Genomic DNA, 19,054 nt, shown 5'->3' with positions numbered 1-19,054 from the left:
CTCCTGAGAGGGTGCTAGCATTATAAATGATGCAAGGTTAGCTGCGGCTGGCAGATATTTTGAATGGAGGAGCATAAACATCTCCCTGAATTAGCACGATTGACCAAGCATAGCGAAGGAGCCCAAATTAATGGGAGGTTTTTCAAATAATGGGTTGAATAGAGCATTGTACAGCACCATTTCTTTAAAAGAATTGGGTAAAAAGCCATACAATTCACAAAATTGGGAAGAAATCCATACAATTCGCAATCTCTGCTCTAGTGTAACACATGAAAATATTCAATCGATGTCAGGTCACCAGCAGTACACAGACACATTTTATTTATTTTCCTGATGCCTGTGTCCACAATATAGACCAGCATCACACATTTTATTTATTTTCCTGATGCCAGTGTCCACAATATAGACCAGCATTGCCATTGTAAATCACTTTCAGGATGCTCCACTCGGTGTATGCCAGCATTTCCACTGTAAATCAGTTCTATGATGCTGCCCCACTTTAAATGCCAGCAATGCAACTGTAAATAAAGATGTTGTGCCCTTAATATTTGCTGCTAATGCCAAGGTAAATCACTTGTGACGCTGCACCCACCACACAATATAAGCCAGTAATACTACTGTTAATAACGTTCATGGTGCTGTGCCCACAACATGTCAGGTTTGCTATGGTCAATCACTTTCATGGAGCTCGGTCTACAATAGATGCCAGCAATGCAGTGCTCCAGATAAGATTTTGATGAGGGACTATTTTACTCATTTTAAGCTGGCAGAAAAATTATTTTTAGGGAGTAAAAGAGTTAATCCCTTTCCAATAGAAGTATTTAATAGCAAGGAAAATAATGTTTAACTGTAAAACAGAAATCTTTATAAAAAAAATATGTATTTCTTTGTACTTATTTATTCATGTAAATTAAAAGATAAATGTTTACCTTTTCAGATCATGATGTAAAAATAATTGTTACTATCTGTGGCACTACACGTACTGGAGGTCTGTGAATGAAAGCAGGGGGACAGGCTCCAATGCAACAGTTTCCTATATTTGGTAGGGAGAATTTTGAACTCGGGTCGGGGGCGGGTATTTGCCTATTTGTAGGGAGTAAAAGTGTCTGTTACACCGCTTACGTGTAAGGCTTAGTGCGAGGGTAAATCACTTTCTTCAGAACACTTGTTTGTCACTTATGGTCGTGCTGTCCAAAGTGTGAAAGCTTACAAGGCGACTGCAGCCCATCGGATCGTGGCTTGTATTGCACAATTGTAAACGTTCAGGGTCCGTTCCTGCATGCTCATCTAGTGAGAACAAAGGTATCTTCTGTGGTCTTCCAAAGGCTGTTCTGCTAGGACAAGTATGCAAAGCAAACTCTATGCGTTCTGCAAGCACTACTCAATGGATTTGAGCTTGAAAGCTGCTGCACAGTTTAGGCAGGTAGTTCTCAGGAACTTATGTTTGACTGTTCAGATCTTCGTTTCTGTGTGGTCAGGTTCTTCTCCATGCGTCTTTGGTTTAGGATACTTTCTAATCTCCTATAAATTACCATATTGGCTAGTACTGCAATTCCATCATAAACTAGGTCCATCAAGCTATCCCCACTAATAATTCCATGGTCTCATTCTTTTAAATGGGCTGACAGTTAGGGGTGTGGATTATATGTGTGACATGTATATCACCTACTTGTTTTTGAATTTACAAACTTGAAGTGCTCCAGCCCCTCGCCATCAATGTATTCCCCCAGGACCAGCTGGCAACAACACCTGATGTGGGGGCTAGGATGCAAATCACATCTTGTAATATAGCGGAGGTTAACAAATACCTAATCGATAGTGATTGCCTAGATTTCATAAAAAGCAAGACATTGGCTTGGGTCCGAGAGCTTTGGAGCACCCTTTGCTAGAAATTGGAGGCTGTGACTCCCCAGGAATTTTGGGCCATTGTGGGAGCAGGATGCCAGAGGGACTGTAACATCTCCCAGGGCTGTATACCAGCGATAACCCGGGTTAATAATGTTGCCAAGTTGTATCATGAAACCAGGTTCTATGTGATCCATTATGCAATTCCACCCCACTGGTTTTGACCAGTGAAGAGGGTGGATGTGCACTGAAGAGTCAGAAATTGGGCAAAGCTCCAGGACCAGACTAATCTGGATCCCATATTTAACAAAACTATTTAATCTGGACCTCAGGCATAATGTGGTACCTGCTTCCTGGACCAAAACTGAAATAGTGCCGTATTTAAAAAAGATTTTGGGGAGTCACACAGCAACTTTGGTGCAGAGGGGGTGGGGGTGGCTTGGGAGAGAGATATACACCGCAGCAATCCTGGAGCACTCTAAATTTTAAGTCCTCTCCAGGCAGGTTTTTGTAGTGGATTAAGTACGATTGACCAAAGTTTGCACCTTTAACTAATTGTGACAAATATGTTGTTCTCAGAAAGACGTGCATATATGGTGTCTTCATTAACCTGAGGACATCTTTTGACACTGTGCCGAGAGTGTGGGAATGGGACATTGTACGTGATCTCAACATACCAGTTCCATTACTGAAGGCAATTAAAAGTCTTTACTTGGGGAATGCAGCAGTTGTGAGGTTGTGCATGTTGGGAAACACTACTTCGGCAATAGAAATAGGCATGGAAATACGCTAGGGCTGTGTCTTGGCACCCAAACTGTTTGGCATATTCCTCAATGGGGTGATTGAGAACTTACTGGCCTCCCAGGTGGATGTCCCGGTCTTGGCGAAAGAAAAAGTCCTGGTACTAATGTTCGCAGACGACACAGTCCGTCTTTCCCAAACGCCCATTGGGCTTAAGAAGCAAATATATTCGCAGAATTATGTGATAAGAATGGTTTGTCAGTAAATGTCTCAAAGACAAATTCCATGATCTTTAATATTTGCAGAAGGAAGAACAAGATGCCATCAACGCTCGAGCTAGACACGTCGACCATTATGATTGTCTAGGCTGTAGAGGTCAGGAAAACTGTTAATGGGATGGGCACTTGTCTAAAGCAGGTATTACTCTGGCAAGGTACAGAGGAGCTCTCGCGAGGTTCACTAGTGAACATAGGAAATGGGTGGTGCAGGTCTCTTGAGGCATGTAAGGGCCACGTGATACAGGTAGCAACGTTTGGAGCAGAGCTTTGGGGTAACATTGGATGCCCGAACATTTCAATTATACCAAATATTTAAAAAAACATCCTTACCCTTTAGTACAGAAAATGTACTTGTGTTCTTGGAGATTGGTATGCAACGCATTGAGATGTTTTGTAAAGCACGGCCAGTCTACTATTGGGTAAGGCTCTTGACTGTCGACCAATTGGGCAAGTACAAAGGAGCCCTCATTTTTTTGTTGTTGTATTATTTATTTACATTTTATATACATAACAAACAAACAAATCTACAAACAAGAGCATAAAATCAGGTTACCGAAATAATGTGCCTGAAAGCAAGAAACAGCGAATACATAAATATGTATAAAACGATACCCGCTCAGCCCCCAAAAAACCATGAAAATGTATAAAAATCAAAACATTTTCCCCAGATCTTGTCATAAGAGGTCAGTTTGTTTTTCAGTTTATAGATCACCCTTTCCACCTTTGCAAGCTTGTGCATCTCCTCAACCCATTGATCAAATAATGGAGCTACCTTAGTTTTCCATCCTCGAAGAACCAGGCGCTTGCCCACAATAGCACCCCTGAACAGCCATTTCTTTTGAGCAGAGCTCAGTTCATTTAATTCACTATCAGTTCCTAATATCAATGTTTTGAAATCCAGATCCAGACTCACCCAGAATTTTTATACAAGCCTCATACAACTCTGCCTAAAATCCAGAGACTCACAAACAACTCCACAACATGTGTTCCAGGGAGCCAACATACTGTACACAACTCCAACATGCATCTGTATTTGACAGATCTCTTTTTTTCAATCTTTCTGGACACCAATAAACTCGATACAGTATTTTAATTTGTCGATCTCTCTCCCAAGTTCACAGAACATAAAACTACATCCCTGCACGAATTGTGCCAAATCTCGTTTGAAATATTAAAATCAATCCTCCTACTCCAATCTTCTCGCAGACTCTCATTACTGTGCTAGTTTGCTATAATCATTTTGTATGTTCTGCTAGCCAACCCACCCTCTCCCACCTTTTGGTTTAACTCAAAAGATTTCTAGATCCAAAGTATTAGTCCAATCAACACTACCAATTGATTTCTTCAAACGCCTATAGGCAGCTTCTGAAAATCCCCCAATGTCCCATTTCTCTCGCTTCATTTGCTGAAAGCCATCTACTATCCTTTCCGAGATCACCAATCCCTTTAATTCTGCATAGAAACCACTCCGGCCAGAAAAGTGTTCTGGTATTGCCTTTTAATCTGGGTTCAGCCAAATTGATGCCCGCTGACACTTAAAAGCATCTGTCCCTAACTGCTCTAACAAATCACACCAAGCATTAGGCAAAAATCCTGTAACAATCAATTTACTACCACGCTCTGTTGAAATTGTAGTTAGCAGAGCCTTTGGCTCAAGTGGTCCAAAGGCATTGGATTCCGCAATTGCCCAAGGGTCTGGTACCTCACTCAAGAAAGGAATAAAAATTGGGCCGAAAAGGCCAAGTGATACGCTCTGAAATTTGGAACCCCTAATTCCCCTTGATCAACAGGAAGCTGTAATTTCCAAATTTTAAGCCTAGGAGGCTTCCTATCCCCCAAAAATGCCTGCATCATGCGCTCCAATTCCTTCCAATACTGATTATTGATTTTCAAGGGTAACATGCCTATTATGTATTTGCCTTGGGAGCCAAATTCATTTTGAGGGCGTTGGCCTTGCCCCAGAGCGACAAATTAAGGAGCGATCATCTTTCTAGATCCATCTTAACCTCTTTACTAATCTCTTAGGTTTTCCTCAACCATATTATTGACCGATGGCGTTAACCACACACCCAAAGTGTGCACCTGATCCTTTTAGCCTTGGTCTTATGGTCTGTCTCAGTAGGTTACAGATGTTCCCTTGCAGTGGTGTAGCGGGCCACGTGCCAGCCCATACAGGTGGCCATTTGTGTGTGAATGTAGTTCCACACAGGACAGTTGGAAGATGTAGCCTGGGTGGTGGGAGCCAGTGGATTCCTGTCTGTACTTTCTCATCTCCTAATGTACCTGATGAGATCAGATGAATTAAATAAAGTAACCTGAAGAATAAAAAATAATAAAATGTCATGTATTTAATACTTAACATCAAATATTTTGCTGCATAAATTCCATTGCTTCACAATATGGCAACTGTAATAAAAGTGGAATGTTTCAAACATAGTTATGGTCTGCATGCTCAACTGAAAACAATTCCAATATCTCCCATTGTGTTTGCTTCTAACTTGTTGTTTGCCATCTCTAGACTGAGATTTTGGATTGCTTTAGAAAGTGTGTCCTCTTCTTTCTTGTCCCCTGCTGCAGCCCCTCCCAGAGTTTCATCTACAGAGGAGCAGAACTGTTCATCTGGCTGAACAATGGCCACACCATGACCATTGTTATTGTATATGTTGTTGTTGTTTAGCTTCACATGGTGGGCCGGAAGGACCTTTTAAATTGATCCCACCCAGGGTGCTCTTTAAAATGTCGCCCATTTTAAAGTTATTACAATGGTGTATTTCATTTCCCTCTAAAACTGCTGCACTTCCAGGATATAATTCAACACCTGTTCCCTTAGCTCCAGTAATCTCGTAGTGGTTCATGGTCAAAGCTAAAACGCACATTGTGTCCTCCATAAACTGAACAAGGTGTGAAGGTAAGGAGGGGACATTTTAGGAGAGATAACACAGTATTCTTGGAGTCTCTAAACCACAACCCTGTTGTTTCTACCTCAAAGTTACAGACTGATGTTATGTTAGGTTAGTGGTACTTGTATAGCGCACCGTTACCAACGGAATTGGTCCCCAGGCGCTCTGGCGGATCTGCAAACAGAAAGGGTGGGTAGGGTTAGAAGGAGAGTGGGAGAGGTGGTGTGCTGTTGGCAGCTTCAGCTCGGTATACACCGAGTGCTGGGCTTTGGTGCTAGTATCGGATCGGGCGAAGGCTTCGAGTGCTGTGGGTGAAGTTCATGTGTTTTTGATGCGGTGTGGTAAAGTGCGTGCGGATTGCTGGAAGAGAGGTGGTTGTGTGGTCTTGTGTGGGTTTAAGTATGTAGAAGATTGAGGGTTGGGTTAGTGGGTCTGTATCCTGATTCAGGTGCTTATGGTTCCGTTACAGTTGTATACCTGTGGATTGGGATGATGAAGAAATCATTTTCCTCCTGCTTTCACAAAGGCACTGATATATTACAGTGTGAAGTATTTATCTCCAGTTTCTTTAGAGAATTCTAAATATGATAATAGCTAAAATCTTTGAATAGCAGAAGTGCTTGGTTGATACCAGATCAGTGAAATAGTGGGTGGCAAAGATTGAGTTACAAATTAAAGCAACTGAAGCAGAGGTGCAAATTAGCAGTGATACTACAAAGACGAGCACATGCACGCTCATTCTTAGGACTACGTAGTCTAATCTATTTCAATTGCCATGAATTGAACAGTTTCTCAAATAAAACAAAAATGTTAACAGGATTGTCCTCAACTATGAAATAAGCAAGACGTGAAAGATAAATACACATCTGAATCAGTTAACTGAAGAGAAAACAAAAGTAGTTGTTTTAGAGTAACAGGCTCTCAATAAATGTTCTGTCTCATTATACTTTTTAACCAATAGATACACTACTACTAGTAAGCAGTTTTATAGATGAGTTTGAAAAAAAAGCTCTTCGCAAGCATCACCCCATTCAATTCGACCTTCTGAAACATTGACCTTGTATAACAGGTCTACAGAAGGTCCCTCCCGTGTTTCGCACATATATATATATATTAACTTAACGTGTTAGGGCTGAGTGAGCTATGGACCAGTCCAGATAGTTAGACTAGCAAGACCAAATTGGTTATTAAGGGTGCACATGAGGCAAAAGCAGAGCAGAATATCGTGAGCAAGGTTAGTCAATCTACCCTGCTGCCAAGAGGCTGGGATCTGTAGCAAGTACCAGGCTATGAAGCCTATCTTGACTTTCTTAACCCCAAACATGAAAGTGCTTTGTATCTAAAACTGTGACTGGGCACACTGCCGCTTGCAAGTGTTTGCAACAGGTGGAACACCAACCTGCCACCAGAATGTCCGTCCTGTCTGGACCAAATTGAAAACGTTCATTTTATTTGACTTTGTCCTCATTATTTAACACCTAGGAGATTACTGAGATTGCTCTTCAGGATAAGACAAGTTCGAACCACAGTGGGAGATTTAAGTCTCTGCTGTAGGACTAGTGACGGGCTGGTAGTTTACTCGGCATCTACGTATCTGGTGTGGGCTTGGTGTATCAGGCTTGGTGTATCAGGCAAACTAAGGTTACATCGCACACACGCCTCTAGAAATGGAGATTAAATGACTGCCCCTTTTGTGCTGTATGTACCTTTGTCGAGCCCTGACTAGTGGTTGCCCAAGGATGCTACAGTCTGCCTTTCTAGCGTGACCTGGTATGGCAAGGTGCATAGATTTCAGGATTCAGCTTACCATTGTAGTGTGTTAAGTCACATTGATATGAGTAGGTACTGCATGTCTGTGTAATAGTTGCTGCCTTTTATTGTTTTTGCTGCAATTGTTTGGATTGTGTTGCACCTTGCCAGTATTTGTATTAACCATTTCATGATTGGATATTTTATGTATAGCTAGCTAACTGTCGCTGTCACGATTTGCGATGCTGCTATTCCATGACGTGTTCTATGTATGTACCTGTTTTATTATGGCTCTTAATTTTGGATGAGCCATTATTATTAATGTGTGTATGATGTTGCTTTTATGGTATTTTATATCGTAATAAAGCAGTACTGACTGAGAGGCTAACTCCCAAAAGTATGTAGGAAAGTGACTCGCTACTCTCAGTACATTAAGAACTATGGTGTGTAAGTTTAGTTTTATGCTTAAACCAAACCTAAATAAATGTGAAAAAACTCTAAATTGGGTGAAGTGCATCGTTGTAGTGACACGCAGCCCCATGCTATGAATGCAAATGATTGTGGTGTCGGGTCCTCTTTTGGAAGATGCATGCTTATGATTCATACTTGTTTCAGAGCTGACCCTGCTGTCTTTGTTCCCACAGCAAGTGCGTGCAGAGCAAAGTGGACAGCATCCTGGTGAGTGTTAAATTTCTGTTGGAGAGACTTAGTTTTAAAACCTGTGATCAGAACATGCATTGGCCGTATTATCCATGTATGCATATGAACTTATAGAGTGCACATAGTGAATGTTTACTCAAGGGCTTCAGTGGCTGTAATTGGGTGCCTACAGTGAAGCACTGCTTTCTGCACCTTTCGTAGAAGGAGTTGGGTATTTCTGTATTCTCTATGTAGTCATTGGGGGCGTTTAGGGAGTGAACTCCACATCATGGGGATTAGAACAGAACAGATCTTGGCCACCCAAGCAGGCTGTTTTTACTCATACCAATAACTGCATGACTTGAGTGGAGCGTTAGGATCTGCTGGAGAGCATTGTTTCACTACTGGATACAGAGCTTTTTTGGTTCATCTTGCCTGTCGAGTGCAATCCACTCACAAGCCCCAGTTGTGTATGGAAAAAGGTTGTACAGGGGCTGTTTGGTATCTAGAGACCAGCATGTTGAATTTCCTCTGTTCAAGGCGTTTACTTGGCTTTCTTCTTTCACAACAGCAAGAGGTGCAGAAGTTTTCAGACAATGATAAACTCTATCTGTATCTGCAGCTGCCGCCGGGACCAAGTGCAGCAGAAAAAAGGTGAGTTGAAATATGCCCTGGGATTGTGGCACACTCATTGCGTGGTCATGGGTCTTGAGGTTAAGGATTGCTTTTCTTGGGGGCACTGCTCCCTGTTTTTAAGGGCTTGCAACTATCGGGTTATAGTTATATAGGGTATAGTATATTCTTCACTATAGGTGTTAATATTGTTAGTATTCACATGATCCAGGTTTGAATTCTGGAGCGTTTACAAATATTTAAAATGCTTCTTAAAGGTAAATGCGCTGGTGGTGCAACCCACCGCTAACCAATTGTTGTCGGCCCATCAAGCATAGCCACAAGAGGCTCAATCCAGATCATGTGTCCGCCCATTTCTGAGAGGAGCCCCTTAAAGGGGTACTGCTTTTGCATGGCAGTTTGGACAGAAAAAATCAAGACTTTTTCAGGCTGACGACCTTTCTGCTGACAATTACTATGCCAGGGTTCTAATTTTGTTTGAGTTGTATTTTATGGCGCTGACCTCAGCAGCCTTCTGCACAACATGCATGCCTTTATTTAAGAGAGAGGCACAAGTGAGTGGCAGATTAGCGATGCGGCTCTCTTTAAATTCATATACTTAATTTTTACAGTTTGTGTGAGACAGCTGGTTAGTTCACCGAGGCACCTGATAAAGAATAAAACGACAAATGTAATCCTGCTATTGTGGTTTAGATGCACTCATGTATTTGCCCATGTAATTAAGACCTGAGAAAGTAATTTCTCTTAAGTGTTTCTTATTTGTAATATGCGTTTGATCTACCGATATGTTTTTCGCGAACAGGGTCCTCCTGCCAGCATCTATGTAATACAACCAAGATGCTGGCTTCTACATGATCAACAATACCACTGGGTCTAAATACAAAATGATAGGGATATGAAACAGTATATGCCATGAGGAATCGGATTGCGTGTGAAGCACTTGTCATTAATGTGATCAAAAAGCACACTACAAATGCACATTTGTTTCCCTCCCATGCCTCTCTCCCCCTCTATCTCTTTCTGCCCGCCTTATCTCTTCCCCCTCTGCCGCTCCCCCTTCTGTGTGTCTCTCTCTCATATCTCGCTCTGGCGCTGTCTCCCCCTTTCTCTTTGGCTCTGTCTTCCCCTTTCTCTTTGGCTCTGTCTCCCCCTTTCTCTTTGGCTCTGTCTCCCCCTTTCTCTTTGGCTCTGTCTCCCCCTTTCTCTTTGGCTCTGTCTCCCCCTTTCTCTTTGGCTCTGCCTCCCCCTTTCTCTTTGGCTCTGTCTCCCCCTTTCTCTCTGGCTCTGTCTCCCCCTTTCTCTCTGGCTCTGTCTCCCCCTTTCTCTCTGGCTCTGTCTCCCCTTTCTCTCTGGCTCTGTCTCCCCTTTCTCTCTGGCTCTGTCTTCTCCTTTGCCCCTTTGACTCTTGCTCTGTCTTCTCCTTTGCCCCTTTGACTCTTGCTCTGTCTTCTCCTTTGACCCTTTGACTCTCTCTTACTCTCTGTTGTCCTCTTCTTCCTGCTCTGTCTACTTTCTCTTGCTCTCTCCTATCTCTGTCAACCCTTCCTCTCTATCTACCGCTATCTGTCACCCCGTGGTTCTTTCTTTCTGTCACCCTCTTTCTCTCTCTCTGTCACCACCTTTCTCTCATCCAGTCCCCTTGACGCCCCAATTTGTACACTTAATACAATTTTGGTTTGTGTTAATTTAAACTTGTAGCTAACTCCAAAAGCTATGCAAATACATATGTTGCACTCATCTGGGCACTTTGGTTGCTGGGTAATTTCCTGCCTTCTTGGAACACATCAGGGCATAAAAAAGGCAGGACAGAGGGGTCGATGGGTTGTTTTCCAAATTAATTTAGACGTTTACATAATTTGTTATTTTGGATTTCTGTCAAAATTGTGTTTTGCGTCGTTTTGAAGCTAGTTCCACAAACTTTGAAATAATATATGTTGTAGCCAAGTGGTCTCCATTAGATATTTCCTGCCTTTTATTGACACGCAAACCCTCCTATGACCAAGTCACTGTAAGAGATCAAGACTGACACAGCGGCATGTTGGGTATTAGTTAAATACAAAACGAATAAGAGAGTTGGGGGAAATCCTAACTATCCCTACCTCCTAAGAGGTGTTTGCCTGCCTCATCAAAACTAAAGAACGTCTGTGTCAGGGTATTCAACAACAAAAAAGAGTGTCCTCCATACGGTGTCCAAACCCTAAACTGACCCTTACATTCTAAACTTAATATAATGTGCACCAGGAGATTTACATAAGCTATCACTCGTAGTTTTTTCCATGTTCCAAAACACAAAATGTTTTAACGTGTAGAAAGGAAAAGAATAACAAAGTTCCACCAGGAAAGGGTTTTTCCCTTCCCCTAGATTTCTTCTGGTAATATTAAGCATATCTAGTTTTTATATGGTGCTACAAACCCACAGGTATCTAAGCGCTGAAATTCCAGTTGACATCATCCCACCGCATGGTACTCATTTTATCGACCTAGGAAGGAGGAAAGGCTAAGTTGGCCCTGCTGGGATTCAAACCTGCTTCAGCAGGTTGAGCACAGATGTCAGAACGAGCTCTCAGCTCTCTGGTATCTGACCGGTAATCAAAAAAATGTCACCCAGTCGTGGTTCACATTCACTTTCTCATACTCTGTATTTCCATTGGGTTAAAAGGGTGCCTCTTGAAACTCCTTCTATACTCCCTTTCAAGGGTATGTATGACTTTCTCATTTACCCTCCAAAAAGAGGTATGCTTCCTCCCTTCATTACTTGTTTGCAATTTTATATTTCCAAGTTTACTTTGTTTTCCACTCCTCATGTACTCCCCTGCCAGGATGTTGCTATTCACACAGTTCAAGTCTGCTTTCTTTCTCACTCCTGGTTTACTTTCCGGCCAGGATATCACTGTTTCGTAAATACGATTTTGCTTTCTTTATCACGCCTGGTTTACTCTTCTGCTAGGATATCACTGTTTCATAAATGCAAGTTCACTTTCTTTTCCATTCCTGGTTTACTCTTCTGCCAGGTTATCACTATTTCATAAATGCAAGTTCACTTTCTATTTCACTCCTGTGTGCGTGAGTCCAGCTTCACTGTTTGCCTGGTTCACTAACCTACCAAGGCGTTTGTCTTCTCTAATGATTCTTTTATCCACAATATTATGTTTGTCCAATACTGGGTCGCTGACCCCCTTGTACCAAAGTTCGTAACACTCTCTTTCGAGTTTTGGCCTTTTCACCATTATTCGCATTCAGATTATAGTCTCTTTTCATGCATTCCATCGCCGAACCTTTCTCAGTATTGTTTGCAAAGATACCAAATTCCACAAAGGCCTCGCTTTGCCTTCCTTGCGCTACTTCTCTATCACGGTATTCACTTGCAGACACTCCGGTGACCCATTCCTCTTCTCTGGGCTTACCAAACGCATTTCGTGTCTCTGACTTCTCTTTTTTTCTCCGGTTTGCTGACTGGGTGCGCGTCCTGAGAGCCGAGCGGCCCCTGCGTTGCCTCTACCTGCAGCTGTTGGCAGTCAAGCAGTGGGTTTCCTTCGCTCTGCTTTTCCTGCATGCCTTTTGTGTCAGCCACAATCGTTCTCCTTTTGTTTTGCTGACCTTCGGCGTGCTAGTCAGTGGCAGCACCAGTCCTCAGCAGCTCATTTGGTTTCTGCCTCTCTCTCTCTGATCTGTCAGCAGTTGCAGATTTAAACTTCCCTGCCTTGCCTAACAATTTCCATAGACTAGAGCGTTGTGTTGGTTTACCGGTCCTAGTCATCTTCATTGCTCAGTCGCTCGTCCGCATCCCAGAGGGGGTATATACTGTGATTGCCTGGGAATACCCATCTGTTGGAGCCCATGCCATTGATATCCATGATCTCATCACAGATCTTAACCTTGACCTGCTCGCCATCACTGAATCTTGGCTCCATAGCACACCGTGCCCTATGCTTTCACTAGCCATCCCTCCAAAATACTCCATATGTAGGGCTGATCGCATCAGCTCACCAGGAGGTGTCGCCCTAATCACCAAATAATCCCTTCTCATCAGAAGCACCCATACACTCTGATTGTTCTGGTAGGAGACACTTCTCCTTAAACTTACCTTCAACCCTCGGAGTGCGTACAATATTCTCCTCCTATATCGACAACCCAACTCGCTCAGCCTACCTGAGTCTGATAGCCCCTTCCTGATTTCACCTCTCATTAAGCCTGCCACTAACTAACTTCATCCTAGGCGACTTCAATCTAGGCTTCAATGATCCTGGTGACAACAAAGCAGCTCTACTCACCATATCCTTACAGGAGATGAACTTCACCCAATTAGTAACGTTCCCTACCCACGTTAAAGGATGCATCCTAAATTTGATTCTGACCACCAAATCTACCATTGAAATCTCTGCCATTTCCCCTGTTTCTATGTCTGACCACTTCCTCATAGAATTTGACCTCTCATTCCAATCCCCCGCCTAGCACTACACCATCGCCCAAACCCATACTGGCCAGTAATACATGTAATCGCACGCATGAGACACTCAAAACCCTCATCTCTCTCTACTCGCCACCACCCTACTTGCAAACAAATGCCCTGAAGACCTAGCTAACCACTACCATTAGAGCCTGTTCTCCACGATGGCCTGACATGCACTTCTCAAAGTCAAAAATCCAAAACCACACAAACCAGCAAACCCCTGGTTTAATGATGAGCTTGTCACACTCTGCAGAAACAAGAGAGCTTTAGAGTATCATCATAAAAAACACTCCACCCAAGCTAACTACATGAACTTTGCAAAGGCTGCTAAGGATTACAATAAAGCAGTAATTTCCTGCAAAGCTAACTCTTATGACACTAGAATTTTCAACGCTAGCTCAAACTCCAAAGAATTGTTCTCTATCTGAAGAGATCTGGAAAACCCAGTCCGCTCAGATAACCACAAGAGGTTTGATACAGATTCAACATTTAAGATGCCATTGCCAACAAAACTGACGTACTACAAAACAAAATTAGTGCCAAAAAAAACCAAATAGTTACCAAATCTCCTCCACCGGTGACGCTGCGCCATCAGACCTCTGATATCATACTATGACTGTCCCTTTCTCCTTTGCCCAAGTCTCTCAAGAGACTGTCCTGGAGACCATCCAGTCCCTCAATCCTTCAAACTGTAAGGGAGACCCTTGCCTCGCTGAAACAGTCAAGCTGTGCGCGGTTACTGTGGCACCCATTATCACTGAGTTGGTTAATGCTTCCTTCAAGACCAACATCGTTCCCAATGGTATCAAATCTGTGCGGATCACCTCACTCCTCAACAAAACATCCCTTGATCCTTCACTGCCTACTAACTACCAACCCATTACCACCGTTCCATTCTTGCTCAAAATTCTTGATCGCATCGCCTGCTCCCAAGTCCAACAATTCATACAATCCCATCACCACCTCGGTGCAGAACAATCTGGGTCCTTTCCAAAACACAGCACCTAAGTATCTCTTCTGCACCTTTAAAATGCAGCTTGATGGCATTCAGAACTCATGCATCCTAGCCATTCTCCTCGTCGACCTGTCAGCTGCGTTGGATTTGGTCGACCATGACCCACTTTGCCAACACCTTGGCTCACACTCAACTCTCTACGGACGCTGTTGCCTGGGTCAAATCTTTCCTCAGCAAACGCACCTCAAGAATCTCCATTGACAATTCTGCATCTGACCCCATCACAGTTCCCCTGGCTGTCCCCCAAGGCTCTTGTCTGTCGCCCACCCTATATAACACCTACCCAAAGCCGCTATTTGGCATCCTTGACCCTCTTGGTATCACCTATACCAACTTTGCAGATGACACCCAACTCCTCATTCCCCATTACAAGCTGCTCCACCAAGGACACCATTGTCATTAACAGGGTATACTGCACTATCCAAAACTGGATGCCCACTCACAATCTGTGCCTGAATGATGACAAAATGGAGTTGCTTATTGTGAGTACCCCCTTTTGCCTCAAAAAGCTAGATGCTGCCCAGTCCTCGTCTTCATTGATGGCACTGTTATCCCAGTACTTAAACAAGTCAAAGCCCTGGGAGTCTTCTTGCACACTGAGCTTACCATCACCAAGCACATCAACGCCTTGCCCTTCTCTATAGCCTACATCGCAAAAATCATCTCCCAGAGTAGACCATTTCTGTCACAAACTAACTGCCTCATGCTTGCAAGAGCCATCATCATTAGCAAACTTGACTATTGTAACGTTCTCCTCACGGGCACCTCAGCAACCAACCTGGTCAATCTTCAACTGCGGGCAGTTCTGAGCCTACGCCGGACTGACCATATTTTAGCATCCAGTCGAGAAGCTCACTGGCTACCTATCAAAGTCTGCAGCCTGCATTGATTTCAAAACCCTGACTCTCGCACATAGCTGTATCTAAAGTGCTGCCCCGCTTTACCTGGGTTTATGATCTTTCCATTGAATTTTTAGCATAGAGGGACATTTCCATCGGTTTTTTTTTTTTTTTTTTTTTGCAATCAAGAAATTTGCATCAAAACACATTTTTTTTTTTTCTTTTTCAATGGGGGTTCCTCCCCAAACCCCTGTTTTTTTTTTTTACCCTTTAACCCCCCAAAAAATTAACCCTTACATCTCAAAAACATGCATTCGATGCATATTTTTTAGTTGCAAACCCCTTGATGCAAAATAATTTGATGGAAATGCATTCGATGGGTAGACTATATGCCCTTTACCTGAACAAGCGTATCTCCCAGAAACATCACCTGCATGCACTCTGTTCCTCTGACAGCATCTCTCTTGTCACACCACGATTCAAAAAGTCCAGAGCTGGAGCTGTAAGCTTCTCTGTCATTGCCCCCTCACTCTGGAACTCTTTACCTCCAAATATCAGAGATGAACGGTCCTACACTACCTTCAAGAAACTGGTGAGAACTTGGCTCTTCAATAAATATGAATGACACTCTCTACCAAACAGCCACCAAAGTACCAATGATCTTTTATTATTATCACTTTGCTAGCATCACTGTTGTAAACATGCCTAGACTGTACACACACTGTGATACCCCAGAGTGTGGGTGTTACAAAAACATTATAAATAAAATGAATACATATACTTAATCTATATCACAATAGCCCATATAGGTATGTTGAACAGGTTCACGTGTGTCATCCGAAATGATGGTTACTAAGTTATTTTGATCCAATATTGTCTTATCCCTCTGGAGTTGTTTTCTTCCATGTGGTTCTCCTGCAGAGAGCCACCCCTGGGGTCAGTGAGGTAGCTTCTGGCTTTACCTGGCCATGTAAGAGGAGCTTCCCTGCAGAGGATTAGTGACGAGGTTGCTAGATTCGTCACTTCCCCTTCCTGTAATGTTGCTGGTTTCTTCTATATCTATTGGAAACCAGGAAAGGTAATCTACATTCTCTTGATCTACTCCTTTCTGGTGTTCAATAGTAAAACAATAAGGTTGTAAGTCTAGAAACAAGCGCATTGCTCGAGCATTTGTCTTTTCGGAGACTGATCCATGTTAGGTGGGAATGGTCGGTGACTAATCAGGACTTTCTTCCTGTGAGGTAATAACTTAAATAAGTAACTGCCCATTTAATAGCTGATGCCTCAAGTTCAATTGTAGTGTTGTTCCTCCTAATCTAACTTCTGGCGCATCCATCTGCAGAATGAATTCCTCATTGAAATTTGCTACTTTCAATACTGGCTTGTTTTAATTCTTGTGGCTCTGCATTTTTGTCTGTAAGGCAGGCTGTTATAGAAGAGTAGTTAAGAATAAACCGTATGTAGTATCCTGCCAAACCATGGAAGGCCCTTCAATCTCTTTGTTTTAGGGGTAGGGGTTTCTTGTACAGATTTGAGATCATTACCTACAAAAATAATTGTATTTTACTGCTGATCTGGCAAGGTGGCATTTTTTGGGGATTGGCTGCAAGAACTGCCTTTCTTAGAACCTTAATAACTTGATAAAGATGGTACATGTGTTCACTCCAGGTGTTACTATGAATGACTATATTGTCAATGTAAGCCCCACAAAAGGCTGAAAATGGTTGGAGTACCCGGTCTATTAATCTTTGGAATGTAGCATGTGCTCCATGGAGACCAAAAGGGAGTACTTTAAATTACTATAACCCTACTGTGGTGTAAAAGTGGTTTTTTCTTTGTCCTCTGGATTTACTGGTCCTTGCCAAAAGCCTTTGGTCAAGTTAATGATGGAAAGGTAATCAGCAGAGCCTAATCGGTCGATCAAATCATCAATCTGCTGCATGGGATAGTTATGAAATTGTGAAATGGTGTTTACCTTTTGGAAATCTATACAAAATCTTCAAGTGTTATCTGGCTTGGTGACAAGAACTATTGGGGAGGGCAAGAGATTTTGTGAATACTCAATTAGGTCAGAGACTAACATCTTTTCCAACTCTTGTATGATTATTTTGAGGGGATTGGGTCCTCCGACGTATTCCATATCTATGACAGGTAATCACCATGGTTGTGCTGCTTCAGAAAATTTTCTGCGTTGATGACGTCGATACGCTGTTCTCGAGGGCCTCCGTCGAGCCGACATCACCGGATGTTATAAGTAGGACGCACGACGCCCGTAGCCTCAGTTCTGTTTTTTCCGCGAACGTGTTCGCTTCGGAGATCTCGGCGCGCCTCGCTTCTTCTGAGTTACTGTTCTTTCGGTTCTTCGAACCTGTTAGTTTGTGAAGATTTCATGATGCTTTCATCTTCTTCCACCCCGCGGCCGGGTTTTAAGAAGTGTCGGGTCTGCGGGTCCAAGATGTAAGTAGATGGCCAGTTGCTTACGTCTAAGGCCTTGCGGGAGCGTAAGAAGAAGCTTTCTGTTGATAAGGTGACTAAGCCGAGGTCCTCTGGGGTTTCGATTGACGATTCGAGGGGCGACTCCCCGCATCGTCGGTCCGGGAGGTCTCGGTCCCGGAGTAGGTCCTGCCATTCCTCTGCCTCTTCGAGGCACTCACGGAAGCGCCGTCATCGGTCGCCTTCCCGGTCCTCGTCTGAGGACGCCACCCGTCAGCGGGTTGCTTGTCCCACCAAGCATTCGACTCCTGAGGAATGGGCTTCCTTCCGTAAGGAGATGTTGGCGATTTTTGAATCGCAGGGCTCCGGTCCGTCCGTACCTCCGAGGGGAGCCGGCCGTGACCGTACTAGAGGCACCACTCTGACGCCATCGGGCTCGGGTGGTCGGCACGATTCGCGGGAGAGGTCCCGCTCGGACAAGGGGAATCGTTCTAGTCATGCCCGTTCCAGGTCCCGGTCCTCGACGCCCTCGAGACCGTCGCAGCCTGTGAAGAAGACGACATTGGCGCCCAGGCTGCCGAAGGACACGCTCGGGGCTCCGCCCTCGAGGACTGTGTCGAAGCTGCAGGGGCCACGCTCGACGCCGATTCCATCGACACCTTTTGAGACTGTTTTGTCGGAGGTACCCCGTGGCACGGTGGAACCCCCTAGAAAGGCTCTGGCCAAGGCTACGAATGTCTTTATCCCTTATTCTGTGCCCACATTCCAGCCTCTGGATTATATTTCTGAGGTGGTTGAGGATTCTGTGGAAGGGTTGGTTCCTGATACGGTACCAGACAAGCTTTTCTCTGGTCCTAGCCAGATGGAAGACCTGCGTCAGTCGTTGCACGACGCCAGTGGTCGGCACACCTCTCCGGAGGTGGAGTTCTGTAGGCCTGAGCCTGGCACCCATGCCGAGTCCTCGTATCGGCGCCTTATGTCGAGGGTCACGGAATACTTGGGGTGGTCTGAGCCACCAGTGGATTTTCTGCAGGAGGACCTGATGGATATCCTCGACCAAGGCCCACCAACTGACCCGGTACTGCCATTCCATATGGCCTTGCACAGAAGGGTGGCAGCGGCTTGGACTGCCCCAGAGAGTCTCCCGGCAGTGAGCAAGTCTTTGCCCCGAAAATACCGTCCAGCCAGTAGCGACCCCTGCTACTTGACCACGCACCCCACTCCAGAGAGTTTGGTGGTGCAGGCGGCTACAGCCCCAGCAAAGCAGGCGTCGTATCCTACCATCCCTCCTGATAGGGACGACAAGCGTTTTGATGGCTGGGCGAAGAAAGTGTTTTCTTCAGGGGGTATGGCTTTACAGGCAGCCAACTCCATGTGTGCCTTGTCGCGTTTCACGCACACTCTGTGGTACTGTATTTCGTTAGCGGATGATTATATTCTTGAAGGGGAGGAACAGGATGGTTTTCTTGCTATGGTGCAGGATGGCAAGGATGCCATGTGTGAGTCCGTTCAGTCGGGTCTGGACATGGCGG

The 19,054-nt window shown here is 44.1% G+C and overlaps 1 protein-coding gene across 6 annotated transcripts in view; it reads left to right on the top strand.

The window, feature by feature from the left end:
* Nucleotides 1–19,054, top strand: part of RFX5 (regulatory factor X5) — a 325,165-nt gene that overhangs the window by 64,614 nt on the left and 241,497 nt on the right. For 5 of the 6 annotated variants that reach the window (XM_069650280.1, XM_069650276.1, XM_069650282.1 and 2 more), the window contains exons 3-4: nt 8,158–8,191; nt 8,724–8,806. In XM_069650280.1, the coding sequence (XP_069506381.1) occupies nt 8,158–8,191; nt 8,724–8,806 (117 nt within the window). Of the gene's footprint in view, nt 1–8,157; nt 8,192–8,723; nt 8,807–19,054 lie in introns of those variants that run through there. The other variant, XM_069650281.1, reaches the window with a different exon arrangement.

Source organism: Ambystoma mexicanum, chromosome 1p (genome assembly GCF_040938575.1).
Source record: "Ambystoma mexicanum isolate Mex_15411 chromosome 1p, UKY_AmexF1_1, whole genome shotgun sequence".
Lineage (NCBI taxonomy): Eukaryota > Metazoa > Chordata > Amphibia > Caudata > Ambystomatidae > Ambystoma > Ambystoma mexicanum.
This window is presented reverse-complemented; position numbering and strand designations above follow the sequence as displayed.